Genomic DNA, 21,496 nt, shown 5'->3' on the forward strand with positions numbered 1-21,496 from the left:
CGCCCCACCTGCGCCGATTCTCCGGCCAATCTCACACTCCATTGTCCCCTCACTCATGAACAAGACCCCAAGGTACTTGAATTCCTTCACTTGGGGCAAGACAGCATTCCCTACCTGTAGTAGGCAATCCATCAGTTTCCTGCTGAGAACCATGGACTCAGTTGTAGAGGTGCTGATCCTCATCCTACACTCACAGAAATATTTAACCCTAACTTTTAAGATTTATGTAATTTTATTATAGGCCAATCTCCAACCTTCCTTTTCTCTCAAAAATTCTTGAAAGGGTAGTTGTAAAACAGCTAACTGATCATCTGCAGAGGAATGGTCTATTTTTAAGAGTTTCAGTCAGGTTTTAGAATTCATCATAGTACAGAAACAGCATTAGTGAAGGTTACAAATGATCTTCTTATGGCCTCAGACAGTGGACTCATCTCTGTGCTTGTTCTGTTAGACCCCAGTGCTGCTTTTGATACTGTTGACCATAAAACTTTATTACAGAGATTAGAGCATGCCATAGGTATTAAAGGCACTGCGCTGCGGTGGTTTGAATCATATTTGTCTAATAGATTACAATTTGTTCATGTAAATGGGGAATCTTCTTCACAGACTAAGGTTAATTATGGAGTTCCACAACGTTCTGTGCTAGGACCAATTTTATTCACTTTATACATGTTTCCCTTAGGCAGTATTATTAGACGGCATTGCTTAAATTTTCATTGTTACGCAGATGATACCCAGCTTTATCTATCCATGAAGCCAGAGGACACACACCAATTAGCTAAACTGCAGGATTGTCTTATAGACATAAAGACATGGATGACCTCTAATTTCCTGCTTTTAAACTCAGATAAAACTGAAGTTAATGTACTTGGCCCCACAAATCTTAGAAGCATGGTGTCTAACCAGATCCTTACTCTGGATGGCATTACCCTGACCTCTAGTAATACTGTGAGAAATCTTAGAGTCATTTTTGATCAGGATATGTCATTCAAAGCGCATATTAAACAAATATGTAGGACTGCTTTTTTGCATTTACGCAATATCTCTAAAATTAGAAAGGTCTTGTCTCAGAGTGATGCTGAAAAACTAATTCATGCATTTATTCCTCTAGGCTGGACTATTGTAATTCATTATTATCAGGTTGTCCTAAAAGTTCCCTGAAAAGCCTTCAGTTAATTCAAAATGCTGCAGCTAGAGTACTAACGGGGACTAGAAGGAGAGAGCATATCTCACCCATATTGGCCTCTCTTCATTGGCTTCCTGTTAATTCTAGAATAGAATTTAAAATTCTTCTTCTTACTTATAAGGTTTTGAATAATCAGGTCCCATCTTATCTTAGGGACCTCGTAGTACCATATCACCCCAATAGAGTGCTTCGGTCTCAGACTGCAGGCTTACTTGTAGTTCCTAGGGTTTGTAAGAGTAGAATGGGAGGCAGAGCCTTCAGCTTTCAGGCTCCTCTCCTGTGGAACCAGCTCCCAATTCAGATCAGGGAGACAGACACCCTCTCTACTTTTAAGATTAGGCTTAAAACTTTCCTTTTTGCTAAAGCTTATAGTTAGGGCTGGATCAGGTGACCCTGAACCATCCCTTAGTTATGCTGCTATAGACTTAGACTGCTGGGGGGTTCCCATGATGCACTGAGTGTTTCTTTCTCCTTTTGCTCTGTATGCACCACTCTGCATTTAATCATTAGTGATTGATCTCTGCTCCCCTCCACAGCATGTCTTTCCTGGTTCTCTCCCTCAGCCCCAACCAGTCCCAGCAGAAGACTGCCCCTCCCTGAGCCTGGTTCTGCTGGAGGTTTCTTCCTGTTAAAAGGGGTTTTTCCTTCCTACTGTCGCCAAGTGCTTGCTCACAGGGGGTCGTGTTGACCGTTGGGGTTTTTACGTAATTATTGTATGGCCTTGCCTTACAATATAAAGCGCCTTGGGGCAACTGTTTGTTGTGATTTAGCGCTATATAAATAAAATTGATTGAAATTGATTGATTGAATGTGGTGTCACACATTCCACATGCTCGCACTGTGTTCGTGTCCGTGCACAAAGCCGTCGCTGCGGTATCATTCATGCCTGTCCCACCATGTGTTCCTCCCAACAGCAGGTGGAATTTTTTGCAGTTGCCCAATTCTTTTTTGTTGCAGTTTTTCTGGCCGGTTCCTGCATTTTTTGCCCAGCTTTGTGTTAAGGGGTCCTGAGCAGTTTTGGCATGTTTTTAATGGATAAGTATAGCAGGAGATTTACATTAAACCTTTTTAAGGTCCCACAATTGACTGCATGTCAGAACTTGTTTAACACTTTGGTGATTATGCAGCTGAACACACCTGCTTGCTATATGAGGCATGACCACTGAACTTTGCCCTGATAAAGTTTTCTGGAGATGTTCTCAGTTTCACTGTTCACACACTGTGTCTGTGGACGATGAGCTTGTTTCATTTCAAAGATTTTACACAGTGATGCTTTAACATCTATTTCATGCACTAGTAATAGTGAAGGGCTTAGCCAAAATGCAGATGAGTGAGTGAGTTTGTCCATCCCAGCCAGCTTATGTAGTCAAGAACCTTAAAACAACAAATCATATCATCTTGTAACTCACCAAGAACACACAATGTGGACAAACCCTATTGCAGCTATGTATATTCCACATGTTTGAGCTGGAGTTAAAGCTCATACGCAGTTTATCTGCCTCCTGGAAATGCTATTTGTGCTTCCCTGACTGTCCCTCTCAGCAAACAAGCCAGCAATCACAGGGATAAACATGCTGCCCAAGATGTGGATAGAATTTAGACAAAATTAAACAATACTAAAGATAGAATGTGCGGCTGGGGCTGGTACAAAAGCTTTTATTTTCTATAAGTTACTGACACTAGCTGGAAACTCTGCTCTGGAGTTTTTCCAAAATGTGTTTCAAATGCTGTTTTGGTATTCAAATCAAAACGGAAGATATCCCTTTACTTTAATTTACTTTAGTTGCAAAGCTGAAAATAAAAAGAATGGCATGTGACCATATCATTCTGTATGCCCCACTCATTCATGTACGTGGTGTGTAATCCATGCTGAGTGAGGTTTGCAAATTTCCCCATTGTGGGACTAATAAATGAATATTTTATTTGATCTTATCTTATTGCATCTTCTGGCGCACACACAACATGCAATGTAGTGGTCAGACATAATTCACCAAGTCAGATCACCACCAGTGGTTACAGTGTGTGTCCTGCTCTACATGTTAAACCTGCTTTGCATGTAAATGTGCCACCACTTGCGGTTATACTAGTTCCTTACCAACAAGCCGAGACGTGCCTATGACTGCTTTCCCGGCAGGACCCGTGTGTTTGTTCTCAAAGCTGTTTTCCTGTCTCAACAACGTGTATTCGGGTTCCGATCACACGCTGCATTGTAGCTGGTACAGACAAAGGTCTCTGTACCCCTGCAGATGATGGGCGATGGTATGTCGCTGCTGTGTATGTAATCAGCCAGCCTGGCCCCTTTGATGTTTTACTGTCAGGACTACTGTGGGGTTAAGGAGCAAGGCCAAGCATCCTTATAAAGTCTGTGTGTGAGAATGAGTTTAGTAAAACAGTTGCTCTCTTTCGCCTAGTGCAATTTCCACAATCTCTAATTAATTAGATCTTTAGGCTATAGGCATAAAGTAAGAATAACAATAATTTTTAAAAATTGTACAGTTAAATAGGATAATATCAATGGCATTATTTTCAAACAAAAACTGCATCAAAGTAACAATGTCATATATTTATTATTGAAAAATGGTTTAGATGATAGTATACAGTGCTGCTTGAAAGTCTGTGAACCTCTTAAGCTTTTACATGTTTGAAATTTATTAGGGCATCAAACAACAAAACAAAAATTAAGGCTGGTTATATTAAAATTTCTAAAAACCCAGTCACGGTAATGGTCACGGTGAGGCTGGAGCCTATGCCAACAGTCATAGGGCGTGAGGCGGGGTACACCCTGGACAGGACGCCAGTCTGTCGCAAGGAAATATAGGGACAGACAAACACATTCAAACCCGCATGCACATCAACGGTCAATTTAAATTTTCCAATTCATCTTACCTGCATGTCTTTGAATGTGGGAAGAAGCTGGAGCAACTGACTAACTAACCCTAACCCATACAATCATGAGGAGAGTGTACAAATTCCTCAGGTGGGAATCAATCCCATGACCCTCTTTATGTGAAGCAACTGTGTAAACCACTAATCCACTGTGCTGCCTTTAAAGGGCATAATTTTAGAAATTATATTTAATATAAAAAATTGTCCAATTTTTTTTTCATATAGGTAAAAGCTCAAGGGGTTCACACACTTTCAAGCAGCACTGAATGAACAAGTCTGACTACAGGTGCTTCTAGATTTTGTTTATACCCACAATAAATAAGTATATGAATAAATAAAACTCAAAATGTGATAAAATTGATGAAACAATCAGTTAAGTCACTTATGAACAAATCTAACAAAAAAGCAACAAAATCCACAACAAAGAAAAGCAGCAACAATGTGTATATTCATGCAAAAAAATCTGTCTTGAGTTTCCATTAAAATTACTCAGTCAGATAATAACCTTTTAATTTCCTCTTAATGTTGGAGAAAGTACAGTAAGTTTGCAACCTGGGAACATAAGAAAGTATTTTAAATGTAAGCAGCATCAGCTTCAAACCTGATTTGACATGGATCCAATAAAATGAGGCTAAAACTGGAGTCATATGATCAGATTTTTTGACCATTTGTACACTTGTGGTGATACAGTGGAGGGAACCATAAAATCAAACATTCATTGCTGTCAGGAAAGAGAATGTGAGAACACAGATAATGAGAGGAAATATCCTACCTTGGCAACAACCTTGCCTTCTGGGGGGTAGTTATGGTTCTCTTTAACCTTCAGTGCTGGGATGATCCAGTGCCTCTTCTGCCGTATGAGATGTGGAAAGCTGGTTGCGTCACTTCCCAAACATCCATTGTGCTGTTGGAAGAAGTGATATTCAGCTCCTACCCTTCCACATAGTAATTCCACTTGTTGGTTTTAATTTAATAATTCTGTTGTACTGCAGATCAGATCTAGCTGCTACTGAGCAAAACATCAAGGCACATTTACAACGGGTAAAATAAGTAATTTACATGTCACCATTTTTCTCAGTAAATATATTTCTAAAGGTGCTATTGACATGCCATGTTCACCACATTCCCAGTAACAACCTAAGTAATCCTCACATACAATGCAACCAAAACAAATAAGTATAGAAATTAAGTTATGTGTAAAAATGTGAAATGAGACAGGGAAAAAGTATTAAACACATGACGAAAGGGAGGTGCAAAAATGCATGGGAAGCCAAGACACCAGCTGAAATCGAAAAGAAATTAGAAAGCAGTCCTGCCCCTTGTCAGTGCAAATTAATATCAGCTAGTTCAGTCCCAAATGATGGTCTATAAAAACGTGTCTCATTACCATGGTGTCACACAAAAACATCTCATGATGGGTAAAATCAAGCTTTTTTCAAGATCTTTGCAACCTTATTGTTTCAAAACATTTTGATGGTACTGGTTACAGGAGGATTTCTAAACCTCTGAATCTTCCAGTGAGCACTTTTGGGGCTGTAAACTGGAAGTGGAAAGAACATCATTTCACCATAAACTAGCCACAACTAGGTGGTTCTTGCAAGATTACTGACAGAGGAGTGAAAAGAATTATCAAGGTGTCCAAGAGCCAAGGACTGCTCGTGGAGGGCAATTGAACAACTGTTTCAAAGAAAACAATTAGTAATACATTCAAGAATCATGGCCTGTATGCACACTCACCACACAAGACTCCATTGCTGGAGAAAAAGCATGTTGAAGCTCATTTAAAGTTTGCTACACATTTAGACAATGCTGTGATGTACTGGGAGAATATACTTTGGTCAGATGAGACCAAAATTGAACTCTTTGGATGTCATAATACACACCATAAATGGCACTGCACATCACCCCCAAAACACCATACCACCAGGGAAATGCACCTATTTTTCAGCATCTGACACTGGCAAACTTCGTACAATTGAAGGACGGATAGAACGGAAAAATGTATCAAAACATTCTTGATAAAAATCTATCAGGATGATGAAACTGAAATGAGGGTGAACATTTCAGCAAAACAGTGATCCCAAATACACAGCCAAGGAAACTCTCAATTGTGTTCAGAGAATTTAAATAAAGCTGCTAGAATGGCTCAGCCAATCACATGACTTGAACCTTATAGAAAAATTATGGAAAGAACTAAAGATCAGAGTTCATAGAAGAGGTCCACAGAACCTTCAACATTTGAAGTCTGTTTGTGTGGAAGATGTTCCAAAATCACACCTGAGCAATGCATGCTACTAGTTCCTCCATGCAGGAGGCATCTTGAAGCTGCCATTACCAAAAAAATATTCCATAAATTTCAGTAAGTAAAATCAAATCAACTTTATTTATATAGCGCCAAATCACAACAAACAGCTGCCCCAAGGCGCTTTATATTGTAAGGCAAGGCCATACAATAATTATGGAAAAACCCCAACGGTCAACACGACCCCCTGTGAGCAAGCACTTGGCGACAGTGGGACGGAAAAACTCCCTTTTAACAGGAAGAAACCTCCAGCCGAACCAGGCTCAGGGAGGGGCAGTCTTCTGCTGGGACTGGTTGGGGCTGAGGGAGAGAACCAGGAAAAAGGCATGCTGTGGAAGAGAGCAGAGATCAATCACTAATGATTAAATGCAGAGTGGTGCATACAGAGCAAAAAGAGAAAGAAACACTCAGTGCATCATGGGAACCCCCCAGCAGTCTAAGTCTATAGCAGCATAACTAAGGGATGGTTCAGGGTCACCTGATCCAGCCCTAACTATAAGCTTTAGCAAAAAGGAAAGTTTTAAGCCTAATCTTAAAAGTAGAGAGGGTGTCTGTCTCCCTGATCTGAATTGGGAGCTGGTTTCACAGGAGAGGAGCCTGAAAGCTGAAGGCTCTGCCTCCCATTCTACTCTTACAAACCCTAGGAACTACAAGTAAGCCTGCAGTCTGAGAGCGAAGCACTCTATTGGAGTGATATGGTACTATGAGGTCCCTAAGATAAGATGGGACCTGATTATTCAAAACCTTATAAGTAAGAAGAAGAATTTTAAATTCTATTCTAGAATTAACAGGAAGCCAATGAAGAGAGTCCAATATGGGTGACATATGCTCTCTCCTTCTAGTCCCTGTCAGTACTCTAGCTGCAGCATTTTGAATTAACTGAAGGCTTTTCAGGGAACTTTTAGGACAACCTGATAATAATGAATTACAATAGTCCAGCCTAGAGGAAATAAATGCATGAATTAGTTTTTCAGCATCACTCTGAGACAAGACCTTTCTAATTTTGGAGATATTGCGCAAATGCAAAAAAGCAGTCCTACATATTTGTTTAATATGCGCATTGAATGACATATCTTGATCAAAAATGACTCCAAGATTTCTCACAGTATTACTAGAGGTCAGGGTAATGCCATCCAGAGTAAGGATCTGGTTAGACACCATGTTTCTAAGATTTGTGGGGCCAAGTACAATAACTTCAGTTTTATCTGAGTTTAAAAGCAGGAAATTAGAGGTCATCCATGTCTTTATGTCTGTAAGACAATCCTGCAGTTTAGCTAATTGGTGTGTGTCCTCTGGCTTCATGGATAGATAAAGCTGGGTATCATCTGCGTAACAATGAAAATTTAAGCAATGCTGTCTAATAATACTGCCTAAGGGAAGCATGTATAAAGTGAATAAAATTGGTCCTAGCACAGAACCTTGTGGAACTCCATAATTAACCTTAGTCTGTGAAGAAGATTCCCCATTTACATGAACAAATTGTAATCTATTAGATAAATATGATTCAAACCACTGCAGCGCAGTGCCTTTAATACCTTTGGCATGCTCTAATCTCTGTAATAAAATTTTATGGTCAACAGTATCAACAGCAGCACTGAGGTCTAACAGAACAAGCACAGAGATGAGTCCACTGTCTGAGGCCATAAGAAGATCATTTGTAACCTTCATTAATTGTTGTGGCTGGTGTGCCTGGCTGGCTTTTGTGTGTCTTCTGTTTCTGTCTTTTGGTTTTCCTCCCAGGTGGTGCGCATTTGGGACTAAGTGGCTGTGTAGCTGAGTTTATCAGGACCTCACCCTGATCACCTGAGGCTGATCACGTGCAGCTCATCAGGACTCACAGCTGTGGTGCATCTACACGGATTGGAACATGGTGGCATTTAAGTCTGGAGTGCACAGTGTGTGTTTGCCAGAGACTCGACCTTGTGACCAGACGGGTGAGATCGTCGTCTCTAGAGCCATCTCCCATCAGTGGATGCAGAGAACGTCCAGGTTTGATGCATGGTCTGTGAAAGAGGAGGGGGTGAGGTCTCACGCTCGTCAGCACACTTCCTGAGGTACGTTTGGTTTTGTGACTAACATTTATACAGTCAGTAAATGTGGTGTCCCTCACACCTTATTATATTGAGCTGTATGTTAGTCGTTTAAATCAGCTTCCACTGCAGTGGAGTTTTGTGAACAGGGTGTTCTATGCCTGCAGGGTGGGAAGCTGATTTGCAATTAAGCCAGGAAGTGTTTGCTGTTTGTATACCTTTGAGTGGTCTCTCTGTGTGTTGAGTGTGGACTCACATAATGATTTCTTCTTTCACAGACTCAGTTTGTCGCGGCCACCTGGGGGGTGTCAGTGGGGTCCTTGGGTCCGAACAGTTTTTCTGGCTCCGGACCGTTAGCGCTGCTGGGAGCGCACCGCAATCCACCACGCCAGACCGCGCACTCTTTTGTTGTTTTCGTATCACTTCACTGTTATGTTTATTAAACTCTGTTATCCTTTGTACCGTGCTCTGCTTATTTCATACTGGGTCCTTCAAACGCTGGTCGGTTCTCCGGGCTGTGTCCGACACATAACAGTAATGCTGTTTCTGTACTATGATGGATTCTAAAACCTGACTGAAACTCTTCAAGTGTGTTCAATATGCTGAGTCATTCCATTTTATTACAGATAACTTAGTTTTGGTTTCTTTGCATCTATGGATTACTTCAGTCATGACCATCATCTGGTGAAAATTTCATGTCAAAAGCACCTTTACAAATATACTTATTGAGAAAAATGGTGATGTGTTCAGGACTTATTTTATCTGCTGTATATGTCTAACAACAATTAAAAAAATAATATTTGCAAATATTTACAGTTTCATAAAAGTACATAAAATGTGTCAAAATAACATTACTTTTGATAGTCTCCTTCAAATAATAAAAAAGTGTATTTAATCAATTTATTGGAATTACTTTTATTATTGAGCTATCAAGAAAAATCAGCATGTTTCAGTCCATAATGTCTAATAACGGGTAACTGTTATGGAGGTGTTCAGTTACAGCTAAGAGTGACAGTGTCAGGAGATCCATCATTTTTATGTATTAGATGTCAAAAGTAGCTGGGTGTTTTGGGTTTGACAATGCACATGATGGCCAAAATTAAAATTTGCTACAGAAAAATTGCCAGAGTTAATTTAATACTAGAGACTATATGCTTTGAGTCTTATCAGTGTTAAATGAACACATTTCTAGTATCAACTTTAACACTGGCCATGTTAATTTAACACTGTCATTATTAATGTAAGGGCCCCTTCACACATAGTGCGAATTTCGCACGAACCCGCGGCAGGTGTCGGCCAAATTCCAGGTGACACACATGAACATCTAACACCACTCATTTGGCACTTAGAAAATGTGTGGCCATGACACAACAGTCAGCAGACAATTAGCCGTGAAATCAAATCGTGAAATTTGTCTAAGTGCCCCATGAGTGTGGCTTTGTTCTGTGCGCTAAACTGAGAGGAGGTGTGGCGGCCAACAGAAGCACCTGTTGAGATCTGTTAACGTGGACATCCCAGCTGGACAACATATACTGTGTTTGGACAGACATGGACTAACAATTGCCCACTGTGACATGCGTGTGTCTGCTTGCTATCATCACGTAGACATAAAAAAAAAAATCATATGTCACTTAGCGACAGGCTGCAGTGAGTGAGTGCACGCACGCTGCAGCCTATGGACAGGCTGCCCCCAGGTTGAAACGGACCATTAGATCATAACACGCAGCAGGTGATCTGACTGTCACACCACCCACATGAGCTCTGTTCCACATGACGCGGTGTCTGTCGTGCAGCACAGTGTCTGCAAGACGTGTGTCGGGCAGAACATGCGCGCGGCCAGCTGGACACACTGGAAGCTGGCGAACTGCTTCATCATTCATGTCATTTCTTGACTGTATGTCTGTGACCATGGGTCATCTACAGAGGAACAGATGGATCATATTTGTTTTTGTTGTGAAAGTGTAGTGACACGGACCCACAACAGGGGGCGCAAATGAACGGTCAATAGATGAGCCAAAATATAACAATTTAATGTTGTGAAGGTGCACAACGAATACACAGACAATCTCAGAATATAATCACAGTCAAATCACAAAGGTGACGTGTGGGCAGGCTCGAGGATAGAAGACGTCTGTCCTGAGAAGAGCCGGAACCACACGATTTCCGCCGCCACCGAACCTGGTGAATACTGGAGCCGCCAAGTCCCGAATTCCCAGGTGATCACCGTCCCCGACTGTCGGATCTGGTACTGCTGGCGAGAACAAAGACAGTCAAGTGTAGGTGTGTGCACCCCCAGTAACAACAACGGTGGGAATGCCACCTCCACCTCTAACACAATATTCTGCAGAGTACCGCAGCGATTCCTCAGGGGAAAAGAGTGCCGTCCAGCACTCACTCAGCTTCCACAGACAGAGGGACCGGTACTCCTGCAAACACTCACAATATACAGATTATATTGTAAAACACGAACGGCTGAGTCTATTACCTCCAATGAAGTACGATATCTCGGCGATGAGGTGGAGATGACGTCTGGGTTTTATGGAGTGGGATGATGCAGAATGAGTGACAGCTGTCACTCCCGGCTGTGTCCATGGCGGCAGCGCCCTCTCATGCCTGAAGCCCGCACTTCAGGCAGGGCACCCTCTGGTGGTGGGCCAGCAGTACCTCCTCTTCTGGCGGCCCACACAACAGGACCCCCCCCCCCTCAACGGGCGCCTCCTGGCGCCCAACTAGGTTTATCCAGGTGTCGGCGGTAGAAATCGGCCAGGATGGCCGGGTCCAGGATGAAGCTCCTCTTCACCCAGGAGCGTTCTTCGGGACCATACCCCTCCCAGTCCACCAGATATTGGAACCCCCGGCCCATTCGACGGACGTCCAGGAGCCGGCGCACTGTCCAAGCCGGCTCCCCGTCAATGATCCGGGCAGGAGGAGGCGCCGGACCGGGAGCACAGAGGGGTGAGGTGTGGTACGGTTTGAGTTTGGAGACATGGAACACCGGGTGGATCTGCAGTGAAGCTGGGAGCTGGAGCTTCACTGCGGCAGGGCTGAGGACCTTGAGGATGCGAAATGGGCCGATGAATCTGTCCATCAGTTTTGGTGACTGTACTTGTAGGGGGATGTCCTTCGTCGACAACCACACCTCCTGCCCGGGCTGGTATGCAGGGGCCGGGGACCGCCGGCGGTCTGCATGGGTCTTGGCCCTCGTCCGGGCCTTCAACAAGGCAGAGCGGGCGGTGCGCCACACCCGATGGCACCTCCGAAGGTGGGCCCGGACCGAGGGCACACCGACCTCTCCCTCCACCACGGGAAATAATGGGGGCTGGTACCCCAAACACACCTCAAATGGGGAGAGGCCGGTGGCTGAAGACACCTGGCTGTTGTGCACATACTCGATCCAGGCCAGATGGTTACTCCAGGCCATCGGGTGCGTGGATGTTACACAGCGGAGGGTCTGTTCCAGCTCCTGGTTGGCCCGCTCTGCCTGTCCGTTCGTCTGTGGATGGTACCCGGACGAGAGGCTCACGGTGGCCCCCAGTTCCCTGCAGAAACTCCTCCAGACGTGTGAGGAGAACTGGGGACCACGATCTGAGACGATGTCGGTGGGTATCCCATGCAGACGGACGATGTGGTGGACCAGGAGGTCTCCTGTCTCCTGGGCTGTTGGGAGCTTCAGGAGGGCCACGAAGTGGGCCGCCTTGGAGAAACGGTCCACTATCGTGAAGATGGTGGTGTTGCCCTGGGACGGCGGGAGGCCCGTGACGAAATCCAGGCCGATGTGGGACCAGGGGCGATGAGGCACAGGTAATGGCTGGAGAAGTCCTTGGGACCTTTTATGGTCTGCCTTGCCCCTGGCACAGGTGGTGCAGGCCTGGATGTACTCCCGGACATCGGCCTCCATAGACGCCCACCAGAAGCGCTGCCGGACAACTGCCACGGCCCTTCGCACCCCTGGATGACAGGAGAGCTTGGAACCGTGACAGAAGTCCAAGACTGCAGCTCCGGCCTCTGGTGGGACATACAACCGGTTCTTCGGGCCTGTTCCTGGGTCCGGGCTCCGTACCAGGGCCTCCCGGACGATCTTCTCCATGCCCCAGGTGAGGGTGGCCACGATAGTGGACTCAGGCAGGATGGGTTCTGGTGGATCCGACAGTGCAGTCTTGACCTCCTCTTCGTGTACCCGGGACAAGGCATCCGACCTCTGGTTCTTGGTTCCGGGGCGATAGGTGATCCGGAAGTAAAAACGCCCGAAGAACAGTGACCAGCGGGCTTGCCTGGGGTTCAGCCGCTTGGCGGTCCTGATATACTCCAGGTTCTGATGGTCAGTGAAAACCGTGAACGGCACAGACGCTCCCTCCAACAGGTGTCTCCACTCCTCAAGAGCCTCTTTCACCGCAAGGAGTTCTCGATTGCCGACATCATAGTTCCGTTCAGCCGGGGTCAACCTGCGTGAAAAGTAGGCACATGGGTGAAGAACCTTATCGGTCTCTCCGCTCTGGGATAGCACGGCTCCTATCCCTGAGTCAGAGGCGTCCACTTCAACCACGAACTGGTGGCCAGGGTCGGGCTGCACCAAAACTGGCGCAGTAGAGAACCGTCGTTTCAACTCCTTGAACGCGGCTTCGCACCGATCCGACCAGGTGAAGGGGACTTTTGGAGAGGTCAGGGCTGTCAGGGGGCTAACTACCTGACTGTAGCCCTTAATGAACCTCCTATAGAAATTAGCGAAGCCGAGGAACTGTTGCAGCTTCCTACGGCTTGTTGGTTGGGGCCAATCTCTCACCGCCGCAACCTTGGCCGGATCAGGGGCGACGGAGTTAGAGGAGATGATAAACCCCAGGAAGGACAAAGACGTGCGGTGAAACTCGCACTTCTCGCCCTTCACAAACAGGCGGTTCTCTAATAACCGCTGCAGGACCTGACGTACATGCTGGACATGGGTCTCAGGATCCGGAGAAAAGATGAGAATATCGTCCAGATATACGAAGATGAATCGGTGCAGGAAGTCCCGCAAGACGTCGTTAACCAAGGCTTGGAACATCGTGGGGGCGTTGGTGAGGCCGAACGGCATGACCAGGTACTCAAAGTGACCTAACGGGGTGTTGAATGCCGTCTTCCATTCGTCTCCCTTCCGGATCCGAACCAGGTGATACGCATTTCTAAGATCCAGCTTAGTAAATATTCTGGCTCCATGCAGGGGGGTGAACACGGAATCCAACAATGGCAACGGGTATCGGTTGCGAATTGTAATCTCATTCAGCCCCCTGTAATCAATGCATGGACGGAGTCCGCCATCTTTCTTGCCCACAAAAAAGAAACCTGCCCCCATCGGGGAGGTGGAGTTCCGGATCAGCCCGGCGGCTAATGAGTCCCGGATGTAGGTCTCCATTGATTCGCGCTCAGGTCGTGAGAGGTTGTACAACCTGCTGGACGGGAACTCAACGCCTGGAACCAAATCAATGGCACAATCGTACGGACGGTGCGGGGGAAGGGTGAGTGCCAGATCCTTGCTGAAGACGTCAGCAAGATCGTGGTACTCAACCGGCCCTGCCGTCAGATTGGGAGGGACTTTGACCTCCTCCTTAGCCTGTAAACCGGAAGGAACCGAGGATCCTAAACACACCCGATGGCAGGTTTCGCTCCACTGAACCACCACCCCAGACGGCCAATCAATCCGGGGATTGTGCTTCAACATCCATGGGAAGCCCAAAATCACGCGGGAGGTAGAAGGAGTTACAAAAAACTCAATCTCCCCCCGATGGTTTCCAGACACCACCAGAGTTACTGGTTGTGTCTTGTGTGTGATTAAAGGGAGGAGGGTGCCATCTAGTGCCTGCACCTGCAATGGCGAAGGAAGCACCACCAGAGGGATCCCTACCTCCCTTGCCCATTTGCTGTCCAGCAAATTCCCTTCTGACCCGTGTCCACCAGTGCTGGGGCTTGAAGGGTTAAATCCCCGCTCAGGATTGTAACTGGGAGTCGTGTGGCAATCTGTGTGTGTCCCACATGAATGTTTTGACCCCCCCTTAGCCCAGTCTCTGAAGGCGGTTGTTGTGGCCGTTTGGGGCAGTTTTTCTGTATGTGCTCCTTTGAGCTGCAAAGAAAACACTCCCCGCGGACCAGCCTCCTCATTTTGGCCCTGTGCGTTTCCCTAACAACGTCAACAGGGGGAGCTGTTGCCCCACGGAGCGCTGCGGCTGTGGAGCGTGGGGAGGGCGGCCCTTTTTCGAACCCGGAAGGGAGAGGGATGGCGCGTATCCGGCCACGTCCTTCGCCTCACTCCCTACAGCGTTCCTCCAACCGATTGTCTAACCGTATATCGAGATCGATAAGCCCATCTAAATCCCGCGGTTCCTCCTTAGCTACCAGATGCTCCTTCAGGACCAAAGACAGTCCGTTTATGAAGGCGGTGCGGAGCGCAATGTTATTCCAGCCGGACCTCGCAGCCGCGATGCGGAAGTCGACTGCATATTCGGCTGCGCACCGACGCCCCTGTCGCATAGACAGCAGCATTGTTGAAGCGGCCTCTCCTCTGTTAGGGTGATCAAACACTGTTCTGAACTCCCCCACAAACCCAGTGTATGTTGATAACAACCGTGAGTTTTGTTCCCAGAGCGCCGTAGCCCAGGCGCGTGCCTTACCCCGAAGCAAAGCAATAACATAAGCCACCTTGCTGGCGTCAGACGCGTACATCACGGGTTGTTGTGCAAAGACGAGCGAACACTGCATCAGAAAGTCCACGCACGTCTCCACACAACCCCCGTATGGCTCAGGGGGACTTATGTATGCTTCAGGGGATGGTGGGGGGGTTTGTTGAATGACCAGTGGAATGTTAATACCCGGCACCGGGTCGGCAGGAGGAGGAGCCGCAGCAGCGCTCTGATCGCGCGCTTCCACCTGTGCGGTGAGAGCCTCCATCTTGCGATTAAGGATGATGTTTTGCTCGGACATCAAATCCAGCCGAGCGGTAAAGGCGGTGAGGATTTGCTGCAACTCACCGAGCACGCCTCCTGCAGACGCCTGTGCACCCTGCTCTTCCATTGGCTGTCCAACAGATGGATGACGCCCCTCGGGATCCATGACGCTGGCCGAGATATCCTGTTGTGAAAGTGTAGTGACACGGACCCACAACAGGGGGCGCAAATGAACGGTCAATAGATGAGCCAAAATATAACAATTTAATGTTGTGAAGGTGCACAACAAATACACAGACAGTCTCAGAATATAATCACAGTCAAATCACAAAGGTGACGTGTGGGCAGGCTCGAGGATAGAAGACGTCTGTCCTGAGAAGAGCCAGAACCACACGATTTCCGCCGCCACCGAACCTGGTGAATACTGGAGCCGCCAAGTCCCGAATTCCCAGGTGATCACCGTCCCCGACTGTCGGATCTGGTACTGCTGGCGAGAACAAAGACAGTCAAGTGTAGGTGTGTGCACACCCAGTAACAACAACGGTGGGAATGCCACCTCCACCTCTAACACAATATTCTGCAGAGTACCACAGCGATTCCTCAGGGGAAAAGAGTGCCGTCCAGCACTCACTCAGCTTCCACAGACAGAGGGACTGGTACTCCTGCAAACATTCACAATATACAGATTATATTGTAAAACACGAACGGCTGAGTCTATTACCTCCAATGAAGTAGGATATCTCGGCGATGAGGTGGAGATGACGTCTGGGTTTTATGGAGTGGGATGATGCAGAATGAGTGACAGCTGTCAGGACATAATGAGTAACAGCTGTCACTCCCGGCTGTGTCCATGGCGGCAGCGCCCTCTCGTGCCTGAAGCCCGCACTTCAGGCAGGGCGCCCTCTGGTGGTGGGCCAGCAGTACCTCCTCTTCTGGCGGCCCACACAACATGTTTTGCCCGCTTGACAAGAAGGATTCAATAAAATGCAATGTTATAATATGGTGTGCGGTTTTATTTATTTTTTTAATACGTCCATGTCCTTCCTGATATGAGGCAGTTTCCCGCAGCTTTTGCAGGACAGCAATTGTTACTCAGTGGAAAAGTTTCTGACTGGTAATCAGAGCTTTTGACATAGGTTCAATTCCTGTGGGTGGCATGCAATTTTTATTTTTCACAGCAGCTGCGTGATGTTTACAGTGAGGAAAATAAGTACTTGAACACCCTGTGATTTTGCAAGTTCTCCCACTTAGAAATCATGGAGGGGTCTGAAATTTTCATCTTAGGTGCATGTCCACTGTGAGAAACATAATCTAAAAAAAAAAAAAAATCCGGAAATCACAATGTATGATTTTTTAATAATTTATTTGTATGTTACTGCTGCAAATAAGTATTTGAACACCTACCAACCAGAAAAGAATTCTGGCTCACAAAGACCTGTTAATTTTTCTTTAAGAAGCCCTCTTATTCTGCACTCTTTACCTGTATTAATTGCACCTGTTTGAACTTGTTACCTGTATAAAAGACACCTGTTCACACATTCAATCAATCACAGTCCAGCCTGTCCACCATAGCCAAGACCAAAGAGCTGTCTAAGGACACCAGGGACAAAACTGTAGACCTGCACAAGGCTGGGATGGACTACAGGACAACAGGCAAGCAGCTTGGTAGAAGACAACAATTGTTATGATTATTTATTAGAAAGTGGAAGAAACACAAGATGACTGTCAATCTCCCTCGGTCTGGGATTCCATGCAAGATCTCACTTTGTAGGGTAAGGATGATTTTGAGAAAGCTCAGAACTACACAGGAGGACCTGGTCAATGACCTGAAGAGAGCTGGGACCACAGTCACAAAGATTACATTAGTAACACATGATGCTGTCATGGTTTAAAATCCTGCAGGGCAGCAAGGTCCCCTGCTCCAGCCAGCACATGTCCAGGCCCATTTGAAGTTCACCAGTGACCATCTGGATGATCCAGAGGAGGCATGGGAGAAGGTCATGTGGTCAGATGAGACCAAAATAGACCTTTTTGGAATCAACTCCACTTACCATGTTTAGGGGATGAGAACAACCCCAAAAAAACCATCCCAACCGTGAAGCATGGGGTGGAAACATCATACTCTGGGGGTGCTCTTCTGCAAAGGGGACAGGACGACTGCACCGTATTGAAGGGAGGATGGATGGGACCATGTATTGTGAGAGTTTGGCAAACAACCTCCTTCCCTCAGTAAGAGCACTGAAGATGGGTCATGGCTGGGTCTTCCAGCATAACAATGACCCCAAACACACAGCCAGGGCAACTAAGAGGGGGCTCCGTAAAAAGCATTTCAAGGTCCTGGAGTGGCCTGGCCAGTCTCCAGACCTGAACTCAATAGAAAATCTTTGGAGGATGCTGAAACTCCAAACCTGAAAGATTTGGAGATCTGTATGGAGGACTGGACCAAAATCCCTGCTGCAGTGTGTGAACTACAGATCAACAGCAAGCATTTGACCTCTGTAATTGCAAATAAAGGCTACTGTACCAAATATTAACATTGTTTTTCACAGGTTTTCAAATACTTATTTGCAGCAGTAACATACAAATAAATTATTAAAAAAATCATACATTGTGATTTCCGGATTTTTTTTTTTTTTTTTTTTTTTAGATTATGTCTCTCACAGTGGACATGCACCTAAGATGAAAATTTCAGACCGCTCCATGATTTCTAAGTTGGAGAACTTGCAAAATCGCAGGGTGTTCAAATACTTATTTTCCTCACTGTAACCACATTGTGCAGCTGGTGGCACTGTGTTCCCACATGCATGAACCATCGCACCGGCATCGTGCATACCTGCCCATCAGCGTGATGTTTCATGGCTTGCTCATATGAGCTGCTCTGATGCGTGTTGCCCCGAGTTGTACATATTCGCACTATGTGTGAAGGGGCCCTAATACTGGCAGTGTAAAACTAACACTCTTGAAGTGACAATCAAAATTTCCTTTTCCAGCCACAGAGTTAAGCATTTTTACGAAAATCTACAATGGACAGGAGTAACACTCCTATACAGTCAGACTGGTTCCCTTTCTTCTTGTCAATTGCAATGATGAGGGCACCTCTCGAGTCTATATCTTAGTGATCACTTCATACACATGGCAAAGTAACAACACCTTTTTTAAACATTTCAGCAGAGATACCATCAGCTGTTTTCTTTTTCAGTTCTTTTATTACATCTTGAACTTTGATCAGAGTTGGAGTTGCGCACAGGTTTTCTTCTATAGGCTGACACGGAAGGTGATGAGAGGAGTATCATCATCAGCCTCAGGATCATTGTGTCGACCCCAAGTGAAAAACGATGGAGCAGCCGAAGGGACTGACTTACTTAAATAGGACCTTATGCACTTACCGTGTTGATGTCAGTTTTGCATTTAATTAAAAAAATTAAATTTCATGCAATCCATGGTGCACTTCATTTTGGTACGATTCACCACACCTCAATGTTGAGGAAACCAGCAAATGGGACTCTTATGTTTCATCTGGTGATAACAAACAGGTATTACTTTGGAGAGGTGGAGACAGACCTGTTGCCGACATGGGAGGATGCCATCCAGAACCTAAGGCTTTTCCGTCACAGTGGTGGATGCAGAAATAAACTGTATCTGTACATAATCTGAGACCTGACTCAAACATGACCTCATATTGGATTGGATTCTGTTGCAATGAAAAATGAATTAAAATGCTCATGCATTTTTCTAAATGTGGGAAGTGGGAACAAATTGTAACAAGTGCCCACGTAACTACTACTTGTGTAGCGCTCAGTGCAGCAAAACATGGCCTAAACTCTTCTCTCTCTCTCTCTCTCTCACGCACACACACACACACACACAAAGTGTGGAACAGGTTAAGAGTTAAAGGCTTGACAGACCTGTTTTTGTGAGTACACGTCTATACGATTAAGCTCGTGTTCATTCTTGCGTTCTCTGATACTGACACAAAGTTAACTCTTATAATAAAGCCCTAAAAGCAAAAGAAATAAAGAGTAACAACCAAATCATTTACATCCACCAAAGATGTAAAAAAAAAAATTCATCATCATTTTATTTATTTGTCTGTCTGTCTATTAGTAGGATTACATCAAAACTATGGATTCTCACCAAATTTGCACCACACATAAAGATTAGGGCACGGAAGACTCCATTGAATATGGGAGGTGATCCGGATCCAGATTCTGGATCAAGATTTCTCTTTATATAGGGTTTGAAGGATTACATCAAAACTCCTTCACAGATTCTCACCAAATTTGCACCACAGATATACATTAAGGCAAGGAAGACTCCACTGATTTTTGGAAGTGATCTGGATCCCAATTCTGGATAAACATTTCACTTTATATAGGCTTTGAAGTATTACATCAAAACTACTTCCCTCATTCAGAGAGCTGCTGTCTTCTCTCAGAAGGCTCGAAGACAAAATGGTCACACTACACACCTGACAGGACATCTGTCCAACCCCACTGTTTCAGACTTTGAGAAGACCATAAAAAATAATTAACCTTGTGGCCTTTGTAAAACGTGTCACACCCTGTCACCCGGAACAATGACATTTCAACAGTACATTGAATGTGAGTGTAGAAACTGCCTCCAGGTGCACGCAAATGACCCGGTCACACGGCGACAGCTGAACGAAGGATAAAAAGTCAAAAATTGTCAAGAAAAGGTGGACAAAAGATCTTGCACTTTTCCCATCACCAAAAAAAACAAAAAAAAAACACTGCAATTCACGAGTGCAAAAAGGAATGAAACAAAACCGAAACTAACAAAAGAAAAACTAAGCGAACTAAGTGAACGAAACATTCACGATGTGACCGACAGCAGGTATGAGACGAAGCGCAGCCAGCGCTGTGCTCATGTCCACCATACTTGCAGGGGTGGGATTTGGTTGTCTTGAAAACAGGTGACAACAACAACAAATGTGTGTGCACAAGTAGGCCAGCCACAAATGGTTGGAACGTGCGTAGTCAAAGTAGTTGATAAAATCTATGTCCCAAAGATGGACGAGTCATCTGCGATACAAGGAAGTTACGTTCAGCTCATCAAAGCTTTAGTTATTGATCTCTTGAGATATCGTCACCTTTCGTTCAATAAAATCGGACTTGGGATGTTGGATGAAGTTGGACGAAAGTCAAATGAAATGCTGATGTCACAGAAACTATGCAAATGATAAGGAACTGTCAAGACAGACAGCAAACCAAAATACTGATGAATTGAGGTTGTTGGTATTCTTTCACATTTTTCAACAGTTTGATAATTCTGACAAAGTGCCAGCTGCAGGAATGAAGCTGGATGAAGGCTAAACGATGCCTCCAAAAGTCGATGCAAGTCCAGATTCCTTGTTTGTTTTGGGCTTCATTGTTCTTGGTTAGTGCCGTGTGACCAGGGCTTAGGGCCCCTTCACACATAACACGATTGAAGTCGACTAGCGCACGAAGGAGGAACTGCATGCCAGTCGTGAAAAACTGGAGCTGCCTCTAACACCTGGTACACTTGTTGCTACAACTTTTCATGCACACCAGTGGCCAAAAGACAGAGTGCCCTGTGAGAGCCTGTACAATCCCTCTCGTGGCAGGTGTTGGCATGAAAATAGTGAGCACACAACCACTTTCGAGCTGGCTGTAGAATTTGCCAAGCAACACACGTGCCGTATACGTGTATCGCACGTATGCTGCGCCTCCCGCACCCCCCCCACAACACATGTCATGTGCTTGTGTTTTGCGTGCCCCCGCTCCCCCCACAACACACGTGGTGAGGGGGAGCACATTTGCAAATGCTGATATGTATGTACAGATGGGGAGTAGCCAGACAGAGCGCACACAGCACAGTGAGGCGCCTCAGCTGATCACTGGCCAGAGACTCACTGACACCAGGAAATGATGGCTCAGTGCACACGACATGTCACAAAAACACAGACCACAGCCAGGACAGGTATAGAAATAATGAATACAATAACTACATACACAATTACATGCCAAAATAACTATAAACAAAAATGATCACATAACACAGAAACAGAGTGACACTTTGGTCTTTGCGCTGAACAGACAGGGGGCGTGGCTGGCTGCCAACAGCAGCAGCTGTTGAGATCTCTGGTCCTGGACATCACAGCTGTAGAACACGTACCATGTTTTGACAAACATGTCTGTGA

General features: G+C 45.5%; 1 protein-coding gene across 1 annotated transcript in view; it reads right to left on the minus strand.

Annotated features, from left to right (window-relative positions):
* LOC117518144 (desmoglein-2-like) overlaps positions 1-21,496 on the minus strand; it is a 47,277-nt gene that overhangs the window by 19,198 nt on the left and 6,583 nt on the right. Inside the window, exon 2 of the mRNA XM_034179205.1 lies at positions 4,845-4,976. Coding sequence (XP_034035096.1) covers positions 4,845-4,976 — 132 coding nt within the window. The remainder of the gene's footprint in view (positions 1-4,844; positions 4,977-21,496) is intronic.

Source organism: Thalassophryne amazonica, chromosome 10, assembly GCF_902500255.1.
Source record: "Thalassophryne amazonica chromosome 10, fThaAma1.1, whole genome shotgun sequence".
Taxonomy (NCBI): Eukaryota; Metazoa; Chordata; class Actinopteri; order Batrachoidiformes; family Batrachoididae; genus Thalassophryne; species Thalassophryne amazonica.